The following is a 26,670-nucleotide window of genomic DNA, read 5'->3' on the forward strand; positions in this document are numbered from 1 at the left end:
TCATGTTTTATTTCCTATTTAAGTGAACCAAATCGATTTTTAATAGTTTGAGTTAACAATAACAACACTGGTATCAGATTATCAGATTATCATATTAAGCATTTTCCAATTGCAACTCCATGCGAGCCTGGACATGATCAACAAAACCTCACAAAATCGAGAAGACGATTGCATCTGGCACTAAAAAACCCATCTCGGGCGAACCACGTATCCGTGAACTGTTTGTAAAAGTTTTCCCCACTTTCGGAAAGCGCGGACCGGGTGGATTTTCCTTCGACAAAAGCTGCGGATGAAGTGATTGAGAATACACTGAGCTATAGGTACTTGTTTTCCTTCTCCGTCTCACAACTCTTGCCTCCGTCCCGTCGGATTCCTCCCTTCCTCAGCCTCTGCCAGAGCCTTATTACAAGCTGTCAGTTTATTGTAAAACATTAGGAAAGCAGAGGGACACTTGCTGTAACTGTCTTATCGATCTGGGGGATAGATTCTGTGATTTAACGCCCAAGCCTCCCATATTTCCACATTTTCAGCCTCCTATTAAAGCCTGTGCTTTCCTTTAGCTATTGATGTATCAACATTAACTGTTACAAGCAACTACAGAAAATCAATGACCAACTTTTATTACCGGCTGCATAACACGCTAGCTGGCTCGCGCTCCAGTACTTAGCAGGCAGGCCGGGCACGAAACATGCCCCGCTCATGTCAGGTGTTTCCTAAGTGATATCTGCACTGGAAATATCAATCATACAAACTCCGGCTGCTTTCTGCCTGTTTGTGCAGATGCTCGCCCCAGAACGGAGCGCTTGGGTGCCATTTTTATGATACCTGGCCTGCGATGCTACAAGATTCAGCGCTAACAACAACTATCAATATCCGTAATGTTCCGGACTTTTGCATTCGATTTCGCAGCCGCACCTTTAGCGATCTTTAACTAGCGATACTCATATTCATTTCCAAGTATAATGAGCTCGCGCGCTATAAAATAATAATAGCTCGCCGTTTCTGTCTATCACGTGAATCGAAAGGGATGCATTTGAAAAGGAACGGCGTGGCAAAAACAGATCACCCTTAAAGATTTATGAGACCTGCGGTCCTGCCGGGACAAACATATACAGGCTTTGTTTTTCCGATCAATGGGCTGAAGTTCATTATTCACTCTCACCGCGGCCGTGCTTTGCGTTTTTGTGCATTGTAAAGGGGCCTTGTTGTTGTTGCCTGCGCATATCTGAGTTTCTTCCTTCCCCGTTTCTTCTTTCTTTCGTGACTTGAGGTCTCTAGCTCTATGGGTGCATCGCTATCCGTGCCAATTAAATTCTGCAATTTCTCAGGGCCCGCTAGCCCGGGACCTTCAATCCGGCCGGGGAGACGCGAGCTGCCGTCGCGGATGTGATAGGATGTGTCTATTGATCAGGGAGCCGCCAGGTCTTATTTAAACATTGCACACAAACACAGATAAGGGCGTTACACAAGCTCCAACATAAACTCCCCCTGTCATTTCTCAATCGATTTCATAGAAAGAGTCCTGTGCCGTGGACATGAACATAAAAGTGACCCGGTCGCAGCAGAAGGAAAACACTCAGCCCCCATGAGCACTCGGGTCAAACATACACCACACAGCTGAGCAGATGTGCCCTTTGAAAGTAGCACTGTCTGAACGATTTGTGAGCTGTTTGTGTTCATGTATATTTTATATTCCTATATTATATTTCTATATATATTTTGTAGGTTTCTGTCATTTTAAGTTTTCAGATGTCATACTGTAAGTACTGTCAATGCCATAACATTCTAAAAAGACACTTGTCTGGCAACACTTTAAAGTACTGTAAAATCTATATTACAAAATGTGAACGGGTATATTAATAACAGAAGTAGAAATAATGCAATATATATATATATATAAAATGGAAAACACTCTATAATAGAAAATAGCTATAATGGAAAACACTCTGCAGTGGTTGCACAACATGATATTTGGTCGCACCACATGATATTTCAGTAAATTTACAAGCACAAAATTGGCCATCTAAACAAAACAAGCTAGCTTCCCACAAAAGGTCACTAAGAAATTTATAATATTTGCATAATAAGGTCATACCACATGAAATCCAAATGTGGTGCCTACACACAAGCCATTAAAAAGGTTATATTTTTCCAAATTTAAAAGAGAGTTACAAATCTGCTTGATGCTTCCATGGGTCCTTGGCAAATTGGTATATTGTGCAATGTCCTATCTTTGAATGGATTTCAACATAAAACTCCCGAAATGGTAGTTTCTTGATGGTCGCACCGCATGATATTTCATAAAACGGACACCATCGGACAAGTTTGTTTGTATATTGTGATGGAAATATAAATACAAGATACATGATTACAAAACACTTTGGAAATAATGCCAAATAGTGCAGAAAATTATCTGAATAAATTTCAGGTAATTTCAAAAATGTTTCCAAAACAAAAGTTATGGGCAGATGGTCGCACCACATGATATTTTGACACTTTGAATAACAGAAAAATTACAAATAATTAATGTTTTTTGAAAAGTTAAAGTGAGCATATACATGGGAGAGGTACTTTATATATATATGGCATCTTTTGTACACATTTAAACAAATTTTTAACTTAAAAAACGCAATCTGACAAAATTTAGGCGTTACCTCAGTAAATCATAATTTTTAGAATTATGATTTACAATCATAATAATAATACTTATTGGCAATTTTATGGCCATTTCAAGGGTGTTTCAAGGGAGGCAATGTCTACTAAAAAAACTGGATGAGAAAAAAAGTTCATAATACAAAAAAAAAAACGCAAATATTACAAATGGCGTATAAATAATTAATTTTTCTAAAGAAACATTGTCCAACAGTGACACCAGCAGGTACAGTTACAGCGGGGTCCGCGTCTCTCGCCTCCCCTGAGCCCACTGAGTTTTAACAGACCCCCTAAAGCGTGTGGTGAATTTGGTGGGGGGTAATTGAGAATAAATGTAGGAAAGTCATATGAGAGGAGGCAATGCCTCAATCGAGAAATGATTGGATATGACGTGTTATGGTTGGCTGTGATTGGTTCATGCGATAAATCATGCCTCTTGCGTTCATGCGCATTCCGCATTTGCGAATCAGTCTGAACGAACAATATTATATATATTAGACTGGAGAATGCCTTTTAAACTGACCAATTAAACCATGTAATTAGAAGTATTATAATGCATAAAAACCATGATTACAATACGAGAACAATGGATAATACAGTACTTCATTACATGGGCAAGCTAAGTACACCAAGTAAACTGACTTTTAAAGTTGTGATTTAATGCATGGCTTGTTGATATCAGACATCTGTCAAAATCAGTATCACAAAGACATTCATATGTCCAGTGATCATCCACGGGGCACGAGAGAGCAGCTAAGCCCTAAAACCGTCCCCTGTAACCAGAGCCCGCTGTTGAACGTGACGGCACAAATGAGCCGACAGGTGCTGCGACCACGTCTCTTGTTCTCCTGTTCATCCACCTCTCCTTCCTCCCCCCATCATTGTATTTAAAGCAACAAAGCTGAGGAATGGCTGATTGGAAAAAATGCCCCATCATCAGTCTTCCTGTAACGTAAACCTTTGCGAATGGCGTGGGGCTGGACGGGTGTCACACTACAGGGACAAATATAGAAATGAGAATTCATCTAAACATTGTCTCGCTTGGGGGAGAAGCTTTAACAAGAATGGCAGGAGAGGCGTGAGGTCACTAAGAGACGTGGCCGAGGGCCGTGTGGTGTCTGTCAACACTGGGAATGCTGGGAAGAGTGGCCGAGTGGGGTGTTGTCTATTCCTGGTGTTTTCCATGCTTGGAAACTGTCTTGTGCGCGAACTATTATGTGTCTGAAGGGTTGCCATTTTTATGACAGTACGGACAATGCGACTGAGGACAGGAAATGATGGTAGGGAGGAGGGGCTTAACGTGTTGGAGCTTGTTTAGGGTGATAGAGTTACCTTCAAATGTGTAGATGTGCTATTCTTCACGTTCAACTTCAAACTGTTGTTCTGCCATGACAGTAGTTGGCCTGAAAGAAAAAAGAATAGTAGATATGTATGTAGATAATATATATTAGTAGCATATATATATATATAGCACATATTTTGGTTAGACAAAATCTTTTTTCTCATATGGGAACTAAATCATGTATCGTCCAGCAGTTATCTGAAAATTTGGGAATTAAAAATATGCTTCATTTTATGTTTTTAATCTCTGAGCGCTTCACATCTTACGATGATATTTTATCACTTTTATCCTTCTTGCCAGTAGTTAAGCTAAAGCTCCACAAATTAGCTTAGCTTTGACAGGAAGCTTACAAACATGTCATTTAAGGTTACCCTCGAGGTAAAGGAGACTGCAGCTTTTAAGCGGAATGAATTAAACCAGAATTCACTCTCACATCTATCAAAATATAGAAGCAGCTTTAGTATGCGTGTGAGATACAGACAAAAACAGCACTGTTTCATGCAACACATGCAAACACTATGATGGTCGAACATGAATATTAAAAAATATATATTTAAAAAGTGGCCACATAAAAGGAGGAAAAATCATGCTATGGGTTAACTGTCCTTCACTCAGGAAATATACATCCCAAGGCACTGTGTTGAATTATTAATTCAAATTTGTCAAAAAAAAAGGGGGTAGAGGGGGTAAAAAAGAGAGAGATATTGATGGAGGCTTGGCTTTAATGACCTCATTAGGTGTGTGGTTTCCACCATGGGCAGGATCTGGACAGCAGGTAGAGTTTTGGGGGGATACTTGACCCCTGAATGATTTTCTGTCACTTTATTATAAACAAGACGAGCTCAACGCGCCTCCCCATTTCTGTGCATGCAATCAACTGGCGCGAAAACATGTTGAATGCAAAGATGCTCAGAGGCAATCGTGATAAGATAAAGACGGACAGGAAGGAGTTGAGAGAGTCTCAGAAGCCTGCTTGGCTGTTTGGAAATGGTCTGGTAAAAATTATGGATTTCCAAACACTTTTTCCAGAAATGTGATGCATAGATAGATAGATAGATAGATAGATGACAGACAGAAAGATGGAAGAGAGATGGATGGACAACAGACATAAATAGCCAAAAGGTAGACACACAGACAGACAGGTAGATAGGCCGACAGGCAGGCAGATGGAAGACAGACAGATGGACAAATGGACGGATAAACATAAATAGCCGAAAGGTAGACACACTGAGGATAGACAGACAGACAGACAAACAGATACACAGATGGAAGACAGAAAGGTGGATAACCAAAAGGTAGACAGACTGAGGACAGATGGATAGATAGACAGATGGGCAGACAGACGGATAAACATAAATAGCCGAAAGGTAGACAGACTAAGGATAGACAGACTGACAGACAGATAGATAGACAGATAGACAGATAGATAGACAGACAGACAGACAGACAGGCAGACAGATGACAGATAGACAGATGGAAGACAGAAAGGTGGATAACCGAAAGGTAGACAGACTGAGGACAGATGGATAGATAGACAGATGGACAGACAGACGGATAAACATAAATAGCCGAAAGGTAGACAGACTAAGGATAGACAGACAGACAGATAGATAGACAGATAGATAGATAGACAGACAGACAGACAGACAGACAGGCAGACAGATGACAGATAGACAGATGGAAGACAGAAAGGTGGATAACCGAAAGGTAGACAGACTGAGGACAAATGGATAGATAGACAGATGGACAGACGGACGGATAAACATAAATAGCCAAAAGGTAGACAGACTGAAGATAGACAGACAGACAGACAGACAGACAGATAGATAGATTGTGGACAAATTGATGGACAGATGGACAGACAGACATAGGTAACTGAAAGGTAGACAGACAGACAAACAAATAGACTCAGCTAACTGTTGATAAAGCCATTTCATTTATTACCTTTCAAACACAGAGAGTTTTATCAGGATCATTATCATGGGTTCAGCCCACACCCTGAACCTGTGAGCTCCTGACAGTGATTGCTCCAAAAGATAAGCAGATGTAAATATATTTTCCCTCACCTTAAGAGCAGGCAGAGTGCCTTTCAGCTAGCATTTGTAACAAGAAACGTTTGCCCCAGCTTCTCGTGTTTATTTCATCACACCTAAGGCGTTTTATACCCTCCCTCCCCGCGTCAAGTGCGCGGCATCAAAACCATCCTTGGGCGACCGGGACGTCTCTTCTACCTGCTATGACGGGCTTACATTTGACTTAATATATCCCCAACTGTACCAGTCCTGTTTAATTCCCTTTCATAGCAGTCAGAGGTGACCGGGGACGAGCAGATTGAGCCCTTCACGTCCCTCCTGGCTTTACGTGGCTTAGTCAGGAAGAACAAACCTCGGAGAAACAAGCAATGAGCTCATTGATATGCAGTGTTAAAGAGAACAAAGTTTGGACGGATCACTGTTGCATCCAAAAGGTCTCAATATATAAAACGCAAAAGTAAAACACATTGAGTAAATATTATCAACAGTGACCAGGTGGACATTGGCCACGAGCAAAGCTTCAGGGGCCAGATTAGATGAAAAACGGGTGTTTGGAGGTCAGTGGAGTTCATGCACCGCCCCACTTCCTGATTGGTGCGAATCTGGAAAAAGTTAATGATGAATAAAGATGAAATTTTGACATGCTTGACTGACTATATGATTACAGCATGCAGTAAAGCCAAAGGGAGATGTGTTGCCCTTTGAGACTCACTCTCTACACAGTCGTAAACTTTTACAAATACACAATACTGTCCGAATTGCCCTGCTTTTAACCAATATTGTTTCTGATTTGCTTCCAACAGGAAGTCATTCATTACTCTGACATCTGCCTACTAGAAATGTCAATGGATTTATCATTTGCCTTTCAAATTTGGTATTATGATTTAATTGCTCATTGACTAAACTATTAGCTGTAAAATTCCATATCCTTGTATATCTTCATTTGCATTATGCATACTAACAAATTGTAATCAATATGCCATTACCGCAGCGAGCTGACGAACAAGTTTGCATATGGCGAACGCGGTCTTGCTATATTTGTGCATCCGTGTCAGTATACAAATGAACCTCACGATGGCTCTGGGGGGTTGCTGGTATGAATTTCTCGTGGAATGATCTTTTTTCACTTAGAAAATCCTTTCTAATTAAAAAGCATCCCAGCATATCACGAGGCGAGGGGTGGTGCTGGGGGTGTCTGCGAGTGGATATGTGGGGTCGTCTAGCATGAGCGCTAGTCAAATGAACAATGTATTCCTCAGGACCTAAGGGTTTAGAGGCAGGCTACATCCCGGCCCTAGTGCACACTAAGGCTGTTTCATGAAAAAAAGAGAAGAGAAAAAGTTGATAATTAGTCCCACAGTGGCTAAATGTTGAGATAGAAAATAAGAGTGCTTACCATGCGATGCTTCAACCTGACTGGATAACTGCTGCTTGTACGTTTTTCCTGCTTTTTTTCGGTATCTGTCAGCAGGGCATGATTAAGCGTTTCTTGTCGTGGATAAATTAAACAAACACGTTAATTCTCTGCTCACAACCTGGCTCTCTTGCTCGGGGCGGGAGAGATCAAGCCATTGTCATCGATCAGTCGACTCTTTTAACCCCTCCCTGTGCTTCGGGTTTTTTTCATGTTCAAACGCAGCCCCACAATAATTAGCAATTAAAATTGGACTTTTTGTTGTAATGTCTTTCTTTAATTAGTGTGGAAAAATAAGAGCCACAACTCACTTGCAGAAAATTTGGAAAAGACACCATAGTAACGATATTTGGAAATTCAGCAAATCAGTTCATTCAGTAAAGAAAAATGATTCTGCAAGTTGGCAATCAAAACAGATAGATAGACAGACAGAAGATAGAAAAACAGACAGAAAGACGGATAGACGGACAGATAGATAGACGGACGGATGGACAGACAGATGGAAGACAGAAAAATGGACAGACGGATGGACAGATAGTTGGATGGATTGACCGACAGAGACAGAGGATGAAAACAGACAGAAAGATGGACAGACAGACAGACAGACAGACAGACAGATAGATAGATAGAGATAGATAGATAGATAGATAGATAGATAGATAGATAGATAGATAGATAGATAGATAGATAGATAGATAGATAGATAGAAAAATGGGCAGACGGACAGATAGATGGACGGATGGACAGACAGATGGCAGATAGAAAAATGGACAAAAAGAGACAGATGGATTTAAAGACAGATGGGAGATAGAAAAATGGAAAATGGACAGACAGTTAGAGACGGATGGATGGATGGATGGACCGACAGAGACAGAAGATGAAAACAGACAGAAAGATGGACAGACAGAGACAGACAGACAGACAGACAGACAGACAGACAGATAGATAGATAGATAGATAGATAGATAGATAGATAGATAGATAGATAGATAGATAGATGGACAGATAGAAGGATGGATGGACAGACAGATGAAAGATAGAAAAATGGACGAACAGCTGAACAGACAGAGATGGATGGACCGACAGACAGACAGACAGAAGATAGAAAAACAGACAGAAAGATGGACAGAGACAGACAGATACACAGATACACAGATAGATAGATAGATAGATAGATAGATAGATAGATAGATAGATAGATAGATAGACAGATAGATAGACAGATAGATTTGGATGGACAGACAGACAGACACAAAAAGACAAACGAACAGACAGAGACAGACAGAGATGGATGGATGGATGAATGGACCGACAGAGAGATAGAAGATAGATAGATAGATAGATAGATAGATAGATAGATAGATAGATAGACGATGGATGGACAGACAGATGGAAGATAGAAAAATGCACAGACGGATGGACAGACAGTTAGAGACGTTGGGATGGATGGATGGATGGATGGACCGACAGACAGACAGACAGACAGAAGATAGAAAAACAGACAGAAAGAGACAGATATATGGATGGACAGACAGTTGGAGATGGATGGATGGATGGATGGATGGATGGATGGATGGATGGATGGATAGATGGATGGATGGACCGACAGACAGAAGATAGAAAAACAGACAGAAAGATGGACAGACAGTGACAGACAGACAGACAGACAGACAGACAGACAGATAGATAGATAGATAGATAGATAGATAGATAGATAGATAGATAGATAGATAAAGACAGATGTTTGGACAGAAAGATGGCTTGATGGACAGACAAACAGACGGAACATAGAAAAACAGAAAAACGGACAGACAGATATTCTCTTGCTCTGTACTTGAGAGGCTTCCTTAACATCTCACCCTCAAAAACAACTTGACTGACAGGTCTGTGGACAGCATTGTTTGTTTACCGCTTTTCGCGAGGGCTAAAATAACCCGTCTGGCGCTGGAGATTTGTAATTGGTCATCTTCTGGTTAACCCCTCCCCCTTCCTCGTTCTGATTGTGCCTGCTGGTGTCACCCAGGGGTCAAACATCCTCACCAGCACCATGAAGGACTCACAGCTTGTTCTACAGACCTCATTACATTGCTGATGGAGTCACTTCCCCCAACACCCCCTCTTTTTTTTTCTTTTTTTGTCGGCCGAGGCAGTCTCGATTATTTTTAGGAGAAAAGAGAGCAGGCAGAGAAGTGTCAGCTGGCTCATTAGATATGGCTGGGTGGGTCCGAGTGCTTTCACAATCGTTTGGACCCCAGCAGTCTCCATTACAGCGGGATGACCATGCTCCCGTTCAACCCCAGGTCAAAGGGATAAATAAAAGATCACATGAGGTGGCCCCTCAAAACCTGATTAAATAGAGCCACACGCCAGGGATTCATTAGCAGCTTCTGCCGCCACAGAACCATCCACACCTCATCTGAAACACAAGAACACACGCCGCTCACCGCAACACATTAACACGCCATAAATTAAAGACGTGACAAGGAAAACATAGAGCATAAAAACCTGATGAAACACTATGAGATCTTAATCCCTGGAGATCTGTTTCCCCCAAATGAATTCCCTTTCTCAGCAAAATATCCAGAGATTTTAAGTATGAAATAAGTATGAAGCCAAACTACTGATCTGCTATTTGAGCTTCTTCTTCTGAGCAAAAATTTGTCATTATCTCCTCATATAGCTTTAAAGCTACAACCACCAACCTTAGGTCAGACCTTTAGACTGTTCTGAAGTTAGTTGCTACATCTTTTCTATTTGATCCGGCTCACAGTTTTCAAAAACCAGACTATCAAAACCACCAAAATTCCCATTGACTTTCATTGAGAGGGTGAAAACTTTTGCCTCCCATCATGTTAGTAACATGCCTGTCATTTTAGAAACATGTTAGAAACATGTTGCCAACTTGTTAATAATGTTAACAATGTGTTCATTGTTAACAGTGTATTCATAGCATGTTAAAACATGCTAACAAGTTGCAAGCAACATACTAATCATGCTAGGAATTTGTTATATCATGTTAGCAACATACAAGAAACATGCTAATCAAGCTAATGACATGACAACCATGCTAAAACATGCTATTAATATGCTAATCATGTTAGAAACATGCTAAGAACATGTTACTTGTACTAAAAAAAATGCTAACAACATGTTAATAATTAAAAACATGCTAACAACATGTTACCTGTACTAAAAACATGCTAGCAACGTTATTGATTAAAAACATGCTAACAACATGCTGATCGTGTTACAAACATGGTAGCAAGTTGATAACAACATACTAATCGTGCAAGCAACATGTTAAATCTTGCTAGCAACATGTTAATCATGCTAGCAATGTGTTAAATCATGATAACAGCATGCTATATTATAATCGTGTTAGAAACACGCTAAACGTTTTTAAAACACACTAGCAACATGCTAATCATATTATGCATGCTAAAAACATGCTAGCAACAGGCTTATCATATTAGAAACATGTGAACAACATGATAATCATGCTAGAAACAAGTTAATCATGTTTAAAACACACTAGCAACATGCTAAAACATGCTAGCAACAGGCTAATCATATTAGAAACATGTTAACAACTTGCTAAAAAAATGCTAATAATGTCTAAAACACTAACAAAACATGTTAATCATGTTAGCCATGCTAAAACATGCAAGCAACAGGCTAGTCATATTAGAAACATGTTGGCAACATTATAATCGTGCTAGAAACACGCTAATCATTTTTAAAACACACTAGCAACATGCTAATCATATTACGCATGCTAAAAACATGCTAGCAACAGGCTTATCATATTAGAAACATGTGAACAACATGATAATCATGCTAGAAACAAGTTAATCATGTTTAAAACACACTAGCAACATGCTAAAACATGCTAGCAACAGGCTAATCATATTAGAAACATGTTAACAACTTGCTAAAAAAACGCTAATCATGTCTAAAACACTAGCAAAACATGCTAATCATGTTATCCATGCTGAAACATGCGAGCAACATGCTAATCATATTAGAAACATGTTGGCAACAGGATAATCATGCTAGAAACACACTAATCATTTTTAAAACACACTAGCAACATGCTAATCATATTACGCATGCTAAAAACATGCTAGACATGCTTATCATATTAAACATGCTTATCATATTAGAAACATGTTGGCAATATGATAATCATGCTAGAAACATGTTAACAATGTGTTAAACATGCTAATCATGCTAGAAAGGTGCTAACAACATGTTAATCATGCTAACAACATGTTAGTAATATGCTAAATCATGTTAGCAACATGCTAGCAACATCTATCGAATCTAAACTTCAAGCTTTCACAACTGCTTTAAATGTTCAGTCAAGGCTTTTTCAAGCCATCTTCAAAGTTTGTCTACAAATTTTACTAATCTAGTTATTACTATTATTATATACTGTTATTGCTAAATTGCAATAATATTTCACAATATTCAAATATGTTCAGCTTTGGTGACACATTTAAAAAATATAGTTATTGTAAACTTTTAACCAGTAGTGTATAAAAGCCCAGGCGTAAACCACATTTCAGTAACCACCAAATTGTCTTTATCTCATCTTTCCTCAGACGTCAAGAACCTGGAGAACTTCCACCTGGTGGAGAGCGTCCAGGAACAGGTCAACGCGGCGCTGCTGGACTACGTCATGTGCAACTACCCTCAGCAGACGGACAAGTTCGGCCAGCTGCTGCTGCGGCTGCCGGAGATCCGGGCCATCAGCCTGCAGGCTGAGGAGTATCTGTACTACAAACACCTGAATGGTGACGTGCCCTGTAACAATCTACTAATAGAGATGCTGCACGCCAAACGTGCCTGAGGACCGGCGGCGAGCCTTTCGTCTCGACACATCGCACACACTGCTCCCAGCACCACCTCAGTCCAGCGTCATCACCAGACATAGCCTTCGAACGACGAAACGTGCGCCAGACGCGCACCGACTGCATGGGTTTGCGGTGAGCCGGACACTTTGGATCCGAAAACCCCCAAAGCGAGGGTTTTGGCTCGAAGGGCATTTCTGCTTCAGAAGTGAACGAATCAAGAGACCTCTAGGCTGCGGATTTGTCATAGTATTGTCGAAACCATGACTGTCAGTCGTTATTTGTTCTGTGTGCAGCTGATCGACACGTCCACCTTACACTCAGACTTGAGGTGGCGGGTTTGAAGATTACCGGGAAAGGAACTGGGCGCTCTTTCAAGACTGGCTTGCCAGCATTGACCCAAATTTTCCATTTGGACCTGGCCATGTGGCCTTCCTCTGTCTGTTTTAAGGCACACAAAAGCTGGGCCCGAGCCAGTAGGCGGAGGTAAGACGGACAACCAGCCATTTCCCGCATCTGCGCCAACCAAGACTTTATTCCAACACCTCACCAAAAAAAAAAAAAATGACGCAACCTGTTTCTCTTTTCAAATGGGCAGCCGTTTCTTCTTCTTTGTCACTCTGAGGCTGCTTTTAACTATTTTTTTCCTCTCCAAAAGTGGAAAAGAAAAGGATGAATGTCACAAAACCTATCAAGAACGCGTCCGGGTCGTATTTAATCTCAAAATCATAAGAGAGAAATGAGAAATTATTGATGACTAATATTTGGTCCAATAGTAGGAAAAAAAATGGGTGAATTATTTATTATACAAAAGTCAACTGAAATAATGAATATTGAATAAAAATACTGAATATTGAATTTTAGAATTAATTAAAATACTTTATATAAAATAAATAAATTTTGGAGTTAAATGTGCTAAATTGTCATGACAATTTTTTTTTAATTTAACAGTTCACAATAAAACAATTTTGGCAATAAAATGCTAAATTGTCATAAAAGTAAGAATTAATAATCATTAATAATGTTATTATTAAATTAAGAAGAAGAAAAAATGGAGGGAAATGTGCCAAATTGTCACGACATAATATAAATCAACTAATACATAATTCATAATAAAACAATTCTGGTTGTAATCTTCTGAACTGGTATTAAAATAAAAAAGAATAATTATTAATAATTTTGTTATAAATTTAATAAAAATAATTCACTGAATTGTGGCGGTAAATGTGCTAAATTGTCATGACAATAAAAAAATGTAACAATTCACAATAAAACAGAATTTTGGGAATTAATGCTAAATTGTCATAAAAGTAAGAATTGATAATCATTAAGAATTTTACTATTAATTAAACTGAAATAATTCACATTTAAAAGAATTTTGGAGGGAAATATGCTAAACTGTCATGACATCATTAAAATCAAATACATAATTCATAAAGCAATTTTGGTTGTAAAAATGCGAAATTGTCATGAAAAAAAGAAGGAATAATTAACAATTTTGTTATTAATTTATTGAAAATAATTCATATTAAAAAGAACTTTGGCAGTAAATGTGCTAAACTGTCATGGCAATTACAAAAAATGTAACAATTCACAATAAAATTGAATTTTTGGGGAATAAAATGCTAAATTGTCATAAAAGCAAGAATTAATTATCATTAATAATTTAGCTATTTATTTCATGAAAATCCATATTAAAAAGTATTTCTGAGTTAAATGTGCTAAATTGTCATGACAATTACAAACTATTTACCAATTCACAATAAAACTGAATTTTGGGAATAAAACGCTAAACTCTCATTAATGATTTATTATTAATTGAATAAAAATGATTCATATTAAAAATAATTTTGGAGGTAAATGTGCTAAATTGTCAGATAAAAGATAATTCACAATAAACAAAATTTTGGGAGTAAAAATGCTGAAATGTCATAGAAATAGCTATTAATAATTATTAACAATTACCAAATTAATGCAAATATAAAACTTATAATATTTTAAATAATTTCTTATTTCCTGATTTGTGGGATGCAGTGTGACCTAGATTATTCACCCTCAAAACGATCCTTAAAAACATTTACCTCACAACACACCTTTTTCATTTATTGGTGTCGAATTTTTTCTGCTCGTTTGCATCATTTTGCAGTTTGCTCATCAACAAATGTGAATGCGAATAAAGCGCAGTCTCAGAGCCAGCGTGAAGAAATACCGCGTCCGTCAACACAAGACCAAAGCCTGCAGAGAACAAAAAAGAAAGAAAGGAAAAAAAAAACAACCTTAACTATCAGTATTAATAATTTGTGATGTCACAGTCATGTGAGTCTTGCCTTATTTCATTTCCATGCTAGCTAACCGTGCTGATGTGAACTACGATATGTAAAATAAAAAGTACATATATATAAAGTATTAATGTTATACAATTGAAAAGAAATAAGAGGTGTTTACATTCATGTGGTCATGTGGGAGATTACTGTGATGCGTTCAATTGCAAAGCAATGATTTCATATAAAAACGAAACAAAACGTTCAGAAAAGATTATATTCCTCTTGTTTGCTTTCTTAGGTGTGTACAGTTTTCATCTTTCTTAACCAGTACTTAATTATGTCGTGAGACACTAAATCGGAGAGGAATCTCACTTAATACTGAGGTTCGAAATGTTTCTCTCTTTTCTTTTCTTTTTTTTTTTTTTTTTAAAATTGTGCTGGCTTATTTCTGTGGACATCTGTTTTTACGTTCTACGTTTGAAATGTACGTCACTGGTTAAGCTTAATTTATTGTTTTGGTTTCATCCATGTGTTCCTGCACAGCGGGGTGGGGTCATGACTAAATGTATTTGTTTACTGTAGCACGTTTTTAAACATGTAGATACGAGATGCAGTTACGGAGCTAAATGGTGATTGAGTGATTCACATTAAACAACCATCGGTCCTGCCACTGTAAAATATCAAGAGCTGTACTGAAGTGATCCGGTGTGACTGACTGGTGCATCTTTTCTATCTGAAAGTTTTCATGATAACGTACCTGTGTTCTATACCAAAGACAGCGTCTGTCCTTCACTTGTGCTTACCTGTTTGCTTCACAATGAACGGATGAGAGCTTTGATACTTGGGGACTGCCGTTGTTTTTCCTGAACGCTTCATTTGACTGTGGTATATAAAATTGGTGTCAACGTCAACGTGAAATCAGAACTGATCCAATTTACTTCCGTACCTGTCAGCTGGTGTCACCTAGGGCAGAAAATAATGCTGTGTTTTAGCCGATGTTATTTGGTTACAAACAAAGCAAACAAAACAAAAGCAGAGGTAATGAAAGCAAAACAAAAGCAGTAAATGAATCAAAAGTAAGATTAATAGCATAAACGGTACTAATTGAAAATTATGATAATGATAGTAAGCAAAGTAAAAGCAAACAAAAAGAAAAACAAAACAAAAAACAAATTGAAGCAAAACAAAAAAAAAAAGCAGAGGAAGAGAAAGCTGAACAAATCAAAGCAATACACGTAGGAAGCAAAACAAAACAAAAGTGAAAGAAAGGAAAACCAAGTGAAACAAAAGCAAATGGAAGCAAAGCAAAAACAGAGCAAAGGAAAAAAAACAAGCAAAACTAAAGCAGTAAATGAATCAAAATTAAGATTAATATAGTAAATGGTACTGTAATAATTGCAAATGATGATTTTAAACAAAAAGTAAATTGAAGCAAAACAAAAAAGCAGGGGAAGGGAAAGCAGAACAAAGTAAAACAATAGAAAACAAAATAAATGGGAAGCAAAACAAAATGTTGATGAACAGTCGATGGAAAGGAAAACAAAACCAAGCAAAACAAAAGCAATTGCAAGCAAAACAAAAAACTAAACAGAAAGCAAAGTGAAGCAAAACAAAACAAAACAAAAAGCAAAATGAGAAAAAACAAAAAGCAAAGGGAAAGAAGAAAAATACAAAACAAAACAAAATCAAAGAGAAGCAAAAACAAAAGGAAAGTAAAACAAAAAGCAAAACAAAAGCAGTAAATGAATCAAAATTAATATGAATATAATAAACAGTACTGTAATAATTGCAAATCATGATAATGGCAGATTTAAAAAAGCAAAGCAAAAGCAAATTGAAGCAAAACAAAAAAAGCAGATAAACGAAAAACAGAACAAAGCAAAACAATACAGAACAAAAAAAAGTAAAGGGAAACAAAAATCAAAAGCTAATGAATGCAAAACAAAAGCAGAGGAAATGAAAACAAAAAGCAAACTCAAGCAAAATAACAAAAAACAAAAAGCAAATTGTGGCAAAACAAAAGCAGTAAATTAATCAAAATGAAGATTAATATAATAAATAATACTGTGATAATTGCAAATGATGATTTTAAACAAAAAGCAAAGCAAAAGTAAACTGAAGCAAAAAGCAAAGCAACAAAAAACAAAAAGAAAATTGAAGTGAAACAAAAAAAGCAGAGGAAAGGGAAAAACAAGCAAAACAAAGCATTAATCAAAATTGAGATTAATATAATAAATGGTACTGTAATAATTGCAAATGATGGTAATGATTTTAAATAAAAAGCAAATTGAAACAAAACACAAAAAATGCAAAGGGAAAGCAGAACAAAGTAATACAAAACAAATTAAACCAATGCAAAACTAAAAAAAAAAATAAATAAAATGAATGAAAGGAAAACAAAACCAAGCAAAACAAAAGCAAATGGAAGCAAAACAAAAACCAAAGTGAAGCAAAACAAAACAAAAGCAGAAGAAATGAAAAAAAAAGCTAACTGAAGCTAAACAAAAAAGAAAAGGGAAAGCAGAACAATACAAAACAAAATCAAAGAGAAGCAAAACAAAACAAAACCAAGCAAAACTAAAGCAGTAAATAAATCAAAATTAAGATTTATATAATAAACAGTACTGTAATAATTGCACATAATGATAAGCAAAACGAAAAAACAACAAAAAGCAAACCAAGCAAAACAAAAGCAAATGGAGGCAAAACAAAACAAAAAGCAAAGTGAACCAAAACAAAACAAAAAAGCAAAAGGAAAGCAAAACAATACAAAACATCAGAAAAGCAAAACAAAAACTGTAAATGAATCAAAATTAAGATACAATAATACAATAAATAGTACTGTAATAATAGCAAATGATGATGATGATAGATTTTTTAAAAAAAGAAACCTTACCGTTAGCACCAATGATGCTCATTCGACGACAAACTTGACCTTCAGCCTTTATCTTCCAATGAAAAATCTCCTCAAAAGTAGGTACTTGTGTTCTAAATGGGAAATAATTTCCCAAAATCCACTGCAAGCTCGCATTAAGCTCTATTTTGACATGCATTCATCACCAAAATAAGTGTCAGCATAATTTTTTCTGCTTCACATGAAAATATTTCACAATACGGAAGTAAATTGGGTCATTTCATGTTGACTTTAAAAGGTCCAAAAGTATCATCCACACAGTAAAAAACTGTTGTATCACACCTGAAATGAAATGTGAAAACGGCCACCATGGTGACTTATCCCAATCATCAAACAATTTTTTTTTACAAACATGATGTTACACATCTTATGTAAATGACTTCAGACAAAAATGGTGTAAAAAGTATTTTGTATGAGCACAACTGCTTTAATCAACATTTGCTGCATGGCATCTTCGCCCCCATTTGTACATAAGGCCACTTCTTTATGGATTCTAGGGAAAAATTGGTTTGTATTTGCTTCGATTCGTGACTCTACTGTGTTGTGTGTTGATCAGACCGACAATCTTAAGAAATCCAGTGCCCATTTCGTTCCCCACCACTGGAAGTCCTGCAGCTGCTTTGGATGTCTGCTTACCTGCCTGAATGTTCGGATTGGGATTCTCTTGTTTGTGCACCGGAAGCCGCAGTCAGACCCGCATCTCTGATGTCACCTCTTGCCATAAAGAGTTTCCATACAAGCTCTTGGAATCTTTCCATCATATTTTAATAAATGACTATTATGCCAAAAATGGTTGTTTTATTTCTGTTTCTGGCAACGATCACCACCTGAACAAGTTTCAACCTACCGATCATACAAACATAAAGAGATTCACACTTGATACAGATCCAAGAATAGGAAAGTGGCTGTAGATTTCAAAAACACGTACCTGATCCTGCTACACTCACAATCATATATAGCATGAAGACAAACTAACAAGAATCAAACTGCCCGTTATATACAGCAATAGCATTATAGCTTATTCAAGACGAAACCTGTACAAAATATGCAAAAACATTCAAATTAGTAAGACTGTTCTTCACAAATGAACTTATGACAAGATAAATTACAAAGCATGTCGAAACATTCAGGATATCATGTACACACTATCTGCACTTCACCAAAACACAATGACGAAGAATCATTTCAAGGAAGACATGTTGTCGTTCTGCTGAGGAGATGAAGAGTAGGACCTCCGTTCGGCCTCCATGGGTACGTTCAGACTGCATTCGTTTGGAAGTCTGTCTTTAGGTTTTCTTAAGTTCTCCTGGAAGAATGAGAAATAAGAACTTACGTCACAATTTGGTCAGTTACCCACATGCGCAGCCATAATCAGATGTAAACAACAGCATGGATTGAACGGTTAATGCGCTATTGAATATGTTGTTCTGCTAATTTATGCTGTCTAAACCACGGAAAAAACGTGTGGACTTACTAAACAGGAAATGGCAAGATATTTTGACTAAGTTAATAGGTGGTGAAGATACATATGAGCAGTATTAATTAAGATATTAGCCTAATATTTAACCTCCCTCACCTGAAATAATAAGAACAAACGCGAATGTTGTCAAGATTCTTGCCCTGGAAATCCTGGTTCAGTTTGGCCAACCACAAACACCTTTGGTTCCCTCAGTTTTTTTGCACTCTTCTCCTTGATTTGTCATAACTTTTGGCAGTCTATAGTACTCCAAATGTTTTTCCCGGTCCGACCAATTAGTACAGCCCAAAACATGACAATAATTCATCATTTTCAGCAGCAATAATCAACAAAATTAGCGAGTTCCGTTCGGCTCAGTGCCATTGTTTACCTTCAGTGCCACTAGCATGGCTGAATAATGACGCGTCGTGAAATCACTGGAATAGTGAATGGAAAACGGAAAACGAATAAGGGGCCATTCATGCCCTACTTTTCCATTGTTTTTCTATGTAGATGCGCTTGACGGACATGTATGACCCTTGCATCTTTTGCAGCACCTCTCACATGAGCGACGCGTTTTTAAGACGACGTGTCAAGTTAAAAGAATTTAAACTTTTACACGCAACGCCGCTCATCAATGTCAGCGCCAAAGCAGTGGACCAATCAGAAGAACTCGGAGGCTTGCTAGCACTAGCTTGTTAGATTACATTACATACAATTTCACTTACCACATAAACAGAGTAAGGAGAGATGACTGATAGGACAACGGCAAATGACTTGCAGATCCTGAGCAAACATCTAATCTTGAAAAATGTGTGGTAAGTACTGCCGTTCCGTAGTAAACAGAGAGTAGGTGTCATAACACAAATAGTAGTAAACACAAATCTCAAAACTGAAACTAAAAAGCAAATGTGCATTCAAAAACGATTTTAATGCCCCGTATGTTAATAGCAGCTCCCTGATGCACGCAATTTATACACAGTATAATTACCCAACGATATAATTGCGAGAGAAAGCACTGAAATATATGTTTTTCGTCCCATCTCATACTTATTCCCTTAATTCCCTTTTCTGTAGTAAACATCAGATTTGAGCACATCCCTAGCATACTTTTAACAAAAACTATATAGTACAAAGTGAATGTAATGTTTTCAGGGACTTAAGTTTAAGTATTAAATCAATTAAATCAAATGCATTGTAGTTAAAATTTATATTAAATGCAACTGTTTGAACTTCAGAGTTCCTTTTTACATATCAGAACAGATTTTGGCCTGTAAACAATTTCTAAATGTGTTCAAACGTATACAAACATTTCAGAGAAAACGATTTCTACACTGATATATAGGTATTTGTAAACCACAACTTCATTATTCTCAAACACACAAGCACGAAACTATTTTCAAATCACACCAAAATCAATTGAGCTCTATACCAAAATATTCACAGGAACAGATCTGAGCTGTTTTAAATCTAAAATAGGCAGCATATTCTCAGGCAAGAGCCCTAAACCAACACAACCGCACGATTTACTGAAGCCCTTCATTTTGAGAGCCGTCCTGCTGAACGACTGTGAGAACAGACTGCAGCAGTGACAGATTCATTCAGAATCCATCAATAGGGGAGTCAGTCAAAAACAACAAGAGATTAAGATTGGATTATTTCAACTCAACGATGAAGAAATATAACCTGGAAGTAAATCGCAAATGGAATGAATTCACAGTTCTTTAAAGAGAAAAGTTGACCCAAAAATGAAAATCCTGTCATTATTAATCACCCTCATGCCGTTCCAAACCCGTAAGACCTCCGTTCACCTTCAGAACACAAATTAAGATATTTTTGATGAAATCTGAGAGCTTTCTGACCCTGCATAGACGGCAACGCAACTGACACATTCAAGGCCCAGAAAGCTAGTAAGGAGACTGTTAAATAGTCCAAGTGACTACATACAATGTTACAAAGCTATGAGAATACTTTTTGTGTGGAAAGCAAAAAAAATTCTTCTCAGTCAGGCTTCAAAGTGCGTTCATGAGAGTACCACGATGTGGTGGTACCATTGCTGTCCATTGCAAGGCCAGAAACCTCTTGGATTTCATTAAAAATTAATACTCTTTGTTAAAAGAGTAGTAAAATGTAATGACTTAAAATGTGCTTTAAAGTAAATCTTAATTTGACACTATTAGGGTTCAAGTGCGTAATGCTGAAACCCTATTGTAATTGTTAGAGTGGCCAAGGGTCATCAGTCTCCATGTAAAACTGATCAGGCAGACCAAATCGTAAGTTGTAGAGACTTGAAACTTGGAGGGATGGTAGTACTCAAACTGTCTACAACATCACCAAGGCTCACCGCAGTCGGCCTGATGGGGGCGCTACAGCGATCAAAAGTACGAAATAACTCATAAACGGTTCATCGCAGGCTCAAGTGTCTTATGTCATTGGAATCCTTGGTTCACGCCAGACAAAACATATATCTTGGATTTGCATTTTTTAAAAAACCTACTTTTGCGAACTAGTCCTAGGTTTTTTGCCCGATTGGAACCAAACCAGTGCAGGAAGATTCTCCATTGCAAAAGGACGGCAAAGTGTTTAAAAGGGGCAGGGCTGCTATTACTAAAACGGCTATAACTTTTGAACAGAATGAGATATCTTTGGCAAATTCACATGAAAAAAAGTCGTGGAGCTTGGCCACTTAGTGGCGCTATAAGAGGGGAAAAAACTTCCAAAACTACGCAACCGCTTGTCCTATCGCTATGCACTTGGTCCAAAGTGCCACAGGGACATTTGCGCATCTCAAAAAACATGGCCGCCATTGGCCAATGAACTTTTAGCACCTATTAGACGAAACTCAGAACAAAATTCGGTTTGGCCTGTTCGACTCACGGCCCTAAAAATCTGTGAGAAATTTGAAAGATATCGGCCACTGGGGGGTGAAATTGCTTTTTTCAAGGGCATAAATGATTGGATATTCTGCAGTTTTTCACACGTTTGTTAAATGATTTAGAAAATCTAAAAAAAAAAAACTACTTTTGCAAACTAGTCCAAAGTTTTTCACTCAATCTGAAAAAAAAACTGCAGTGCAATTCTCCAGACTCTCTAAGTCAATTATCCAAAAAAATGTGAAATTTACTATTTGGTAAGCTGTAACGGGGTCGTTACGAAAAGGGGCCTGTCCAAATATACCCAAAAACCTATAAACCCCAAAGAAAAACTGGTGAGCACATGCGACAGGTGATTCTAAACAAGCATGCAAAGTTTTAAGGAGATCGGACCACAGCTGGCACAACAGTAATAAATGTGAAAAAGCATCATAATTTCTTCTATGTGTTTGTCAAAAATGCTTTTTGAAATCATCGATTTAGTTGGTTACAGGCTTGCTAAATAATATGTACCGTCTTTTTCCTTATGTGCTTAAATGCTGGTAATCGCTGTTTGAGGCTATATTTACACATTGCACTTTTTAAAAGTGTACTGGTGTGTTATGAAAAATGTCTCATTTTTGGGTGTATTTGTGGTTTAATTGTGTCACCTACAAGCCATTATTATAATATTCATTAACATATCATTAATTATGTAGCCCAGTTAGCAGCTCCGTGTATATATTATTGAATAAAATTAGCCCTGCGTCTTTTACACAAACAGTAAACGTCTATAAATAATCAGCGCACATCACTAGACATCAGGCCACGGTTATTTGTAGCAAGAAACTTTTAGCTCAGCTTAAAATACTGCTCGGAGCCCTTGACCCAAACTTCCCAACTCGTGAAATGGACGAATTAATAGATGCATATTAAATAGGAGCCGTTGGATTGTTATGCTAAACCTCACCTCAACATGCAAAACAAATGTGGTGGGTTTGAAATGGAACACAGCGAAGGTCACCGTCCTTTCATTTAAATGCATGTATTATACATAAGTTTATATATAAAAAAGAAGGAGCACAAAAGCACTAATGTGTATTTTCTATCCTTATTAGTCATGAGGAAAAAGAAAGATACAAAAAAAAAAGTCTTTAAGCACCTGGACCTCGCTCTCAGCATTCCATTAATTACCCAGACAATGCCAACAACTTCAGAGGCAGATTTTTCAATTTCAGAAAGAAAAAGAGGCAGACGGACAGAGAGAGAGAGTGAGGAGAGAAGAGAAATAGAGGCAGGGAGAGGGGGAACGAGATAGATGGAGAGAGAGAAACGCATGTATTCAGGCTCTTCATGCTATACCAGCACTTAAATCCGACGGACCTCCCATAAAAAAGACTCAAGGTTACGTCCGATTGAAAATCCTCACAAACAACCACTTCAGAAATCCATTTAGAGCCAGTGCTAGAACATCTAATTCAAACATGTTGTCCTGTTAAAACGGTCGCGTAGTTCCTCTAAAACTCTTTCTCCGCTGCTGCCGTTTGCCGGGCCTCTTTGTAAAAGCGATTAAATTTCCACATTCTGAAGCACAAAGACATAATTACACAGGATCAGAAATGCAGCCCAAACAGAAGGTCAGACATGAAAAATGACCTCTTATTGTCACAAATGATAGGCCGTTTTGCCAAGAGTAATTTGTAACAATACCTCAGCTCGCAGCTCGCTGGAACAGCCAATGGAACACGGCCCAGATATATATTTATATATATATAAAACAGTGTTTTGTGAGTAATGAGAGTTCAATGGAGTGTGTAGAGACTAAAAAGCTCAAATGATCAAAAACAGAACGCTCACTTATTTCTTTATTAGTTTTAATTCTGTCAGAATTTGCTCACTCTCTTGTCAACCAAGATGTTCATGTCTTTCTTTCTTCGGTCGAAAAGAAATTAAGGTTTTTCAGGGAAACATTCCAGGATTTTTCTCCATATATTGGAGTTGAAGGACCAAATTGCATTTTCAAAAGGCTCTAGACGATTGTAGCCGAAGGAATAAGGGTCTTATCTAGCAAATCGATTGGTCATTTTCTGAACATTTATATACTTTTAACCACAAATGCTCGTCTTGCACTAGCTCGACTTACATAGTCACGTCGGAAAGTTCAAGTGTGATGTAGGTGGAAGTACCGACCCAGTGTTTACAAAGGGACCGTGCAAAGAAAGTAAAACACCCCTTACAAAAAAGGTAAAACAACGATGTTGGACGATTTTGAAATTGGAGGAGAAAATACGTTTTTCACCCTACACTCTTAAAGGAGAAGTCCACTTCCAAAACAAAGATTCACATATAATGTACTCACCCCCTTGTCATCCAAGATGTTCATGTCTTTCTTTCTTCAGTCGTAAAGAAATTATGTATTTTGAGGAAAACATTTCTGCATTTTTCTCCATATAATGGACTGATATGGTGCCCCGATTTTGAACTTCCAAAATGCAGTTTAAATGCGGCTTCAAACTAACAAATGCAGTTGTAAACGATCCCAGCCAAGAAAGAAGGGTCTTATCTAGCGAAACGATCAGCTATTTTCATTAAAAAAATACAATTTAAATACTTTTTAATCTCAAATGCTCGTCTTGCCTTTCTCTCCTTTAACTCTGTGTATTCTGACTCAAGACGAATAGGGTATGTCGAAAAACTCCAATCGTATTTTCTCCCTCAACTTCAAAAATCATTTCAAAATCATCCTACATTGCTGCAGAAGTACTGACCCAGTCTTTGCAACGCGAACATGCAAAGAAGCTCAAATACCCTTAACAAAAAAGGTAAAACAGCAATACAGGACAATTTCGAAGTTGAGGGAGAACGTGAGACGTACCCTAACTGTCACGAACTGAAACAAAAACAGTCCAAGCAGAGTAAGACAAGACGAACGTTTGAAAGTAAAAAGTATATAAACTATTTTTTTAAAATGAAAATAACCGATCGTTATGCTAGATAAGACTCTTCTTCCTCAGCTGGGATCATAAAGCCGCATTTAAACTGCATTTAAACCCCATGAAAGATTTACATTATTTTAAAAAATCCATATCGTTTTATACATATTTTGGACTATGGGGGCACCATTACTGCGTTGACATCAAACAGTAGCATTCGGTGAGCTACTGTTGCTATTTTTACCGCAGCACAACTCGGAAAATAAAATACTGATACGATGACCACAGCTACTGAAAGAGCTTACAGGTGAGGATAGATATAAGTGAAGGTTTAAACCAAATTCCACACCATTGACTTCCCCCCACTAAGAGTCTAAATGCCTCAGATATCAAGTGAAATCCAAGCTGAGAAACTCGTTCAGTGGCTGTGGTGTCACGACAAGCGTTGGCACGTTTACATCCTGTCAGGATGGCATCTAGCATTTCTTGTCTCTGCCGTTTGTAAGTACTTTCAGTAGCTGTGGTCAACTAAAAGACTAAAAGGCAAAGACGCAGGTCTTTAGGAAGTTTTATTCACCCATTGGCATTTTCCCATTCTTTTCTCCTCTTCTCATCGCCAGGAAAGCAGTGAAGACTTAAATGTGAAGGCTTTTCTTGTCTCCCTTCGACTGAAAATTACGACCAAAAGCCACAAAATTTGTCATTGTATCAGTATTTTATTTAAAAATAGCGACAGGTAGAGTCAGTAGCTCACCAATGCAACCATTTCACATCATCGAAATAATGGCTCCCCCCACAGTCCAAAATGTGGATTTTTTAAATAACGTAAATCTTTCATGGGTTTTCTACTAAATTTTTCAGTAAGTTGTCCTTTTGGAAGATTTACAGGCACTGCTGTATTATACTGTATGGAAAAGAGCAGCGTGAACATTCTGCTAAACATCTGCTTTTGTGTTTTACGTAAAAATGAAAGTCATACTGGTTTGAAAAGTATCTGGGGTTTTTTCATTACAACCCAGTTTCTTATAAAAGATACTGTGTGTTATTTAGACAAGCTTACATATTTGAGGCTAGTAAGTAAGAACAAAACCCTATAGTTACATACTTCTCTAAGCAGACTGTTTCACCAAAACACCTTTACAAAGACGACGTCCAGTCTTTTAAATTATTGCAGTATTACTGCAAACTCTGCAACCTATAATAATTTTATAAGTGGTGTAGTTAAGCGCTGCTGGTTGGAGCGAAGGCCAGACTCGGAGTGACGCATCACTAATGAGATCCGAGTTGCCTAAAACACTTAACGACGTGCCAGTGAATCCAAGAATAATACTTCCTAAATGACATGCTAACAAATGCATGCTTATGCCGAAACCAGATATCCGGCCACTGTATCAAGAACCAACCCAAATCCTCAGAAGTTCAAATATCTGCTTATTTTTGAAAAACTAATACCATTATTCAATCGAGGCAAAAATGTGGCGTGTTCATTGTGAATTGGGCTTGGGATTTGTGGTTTATGTGGATGCCCTCGTTGGCGCAGACACACAAAAAGTGCAAAATATATTCTGTTTCAAAGGTCTTCCTGGATTCACCCCCTTTAATATAAGGGGAGGGTGTATCCAAGGTCACTTCCTGATTGTGAATCCTCCAATGAGGTGCAAGATTCAATGCTCAAGTGTTTCTTTGTGGCCTGACAATGGGAAGTGTCAGAATTTTCAATGCATGTGCTTGAAAATGTCACCCAAGGTCGTATGAGCGTGACAGGAGTTCGAGCATGAAAACATAACGAAATCAAACACGCGCTTTGCAGACGTGTCTACATGCGTATGCTGTATAACGTGCATTTACTGCTACACAAAGAGCATACAATCATTCGTAACGGCCTGGAAAAAGCTGAACTTTGCAGGTGTTGAACTGTACACAGACCGAACGGGTCTCGCTCTCCGGCGAGGCTGTT

At 37.8% G+C, this 26,670-nt stretch overlaps 2 protein-coding genes across 5 annotated transcripts in view; one reads left to right on the forward strand and one right to left on the reverse strand.

The window, feature by feature from the left end:
- nr5a2 (nuclear receptor subfamily 5, group A, member 2) overlaps nucleotides 1-18,268 on the forward strand; it is a 75,708-nt gene extending 57,440 nt beyond the window's left edge. For 3 of the 4 annotated variants that reach the window (XM_051094351.1, XM_051094353.1, XM_051094352.1), the window contains one exon: nucleotides 12,046-16,761. In XM_051094351.1, the coding sequence (XP_050950308.1) occupies nucleotides 12,046-12,293 (248 nt within the window). In that variant the 3' untranslated portion in view covers nucleotides 12,294-16,761. Of the gene's footprint in view, nucleotides 1-12,045; nucleotides 16,762-18,028 lie in introns of those variants that run through there. The other variant, XR_007825253.1, reaches the window with a different exon arrangement.
- Nucleotides 18,269-18,273: 5 nt separating this feature from the next.
- Nucleotides 18,274-26,670, reverse strand: part of LOC127153323 (adhesion G-protein coupled receptor D2) — a 109,346-nt gene continuing 100,949 nt past the window's right edge. The window contains exon 25 of the mRNA XM_051094350.1: nucleotides 18,274-18,778. Within this exon, the coding sequence (XP_050950307.1) occupies nucleotides 18,653-18,778 (126 nt within the window). The 3' untranslated portion in view covers nucleotides 18,274-18,652. The remainder of the gene's footprint in view (nucleotides 18,779-26,670) is intronic.

This window comes from Labeo rohita, chromosome 22 (genome assembly GCF_022985175.1).
Source record: "Labeo rohita strain BAU-BD-2019 chromosome 22, IGBB_LRoh.1.0, whole genome shotgun sequence".
Classification (NCBI taxonomy): domain Eukaryota; kingdom Metazoa; phylum Chordata; class Actinopteri; order Cypriniformes; family Cyprinidae; genus Labeo; species Labeo rohita.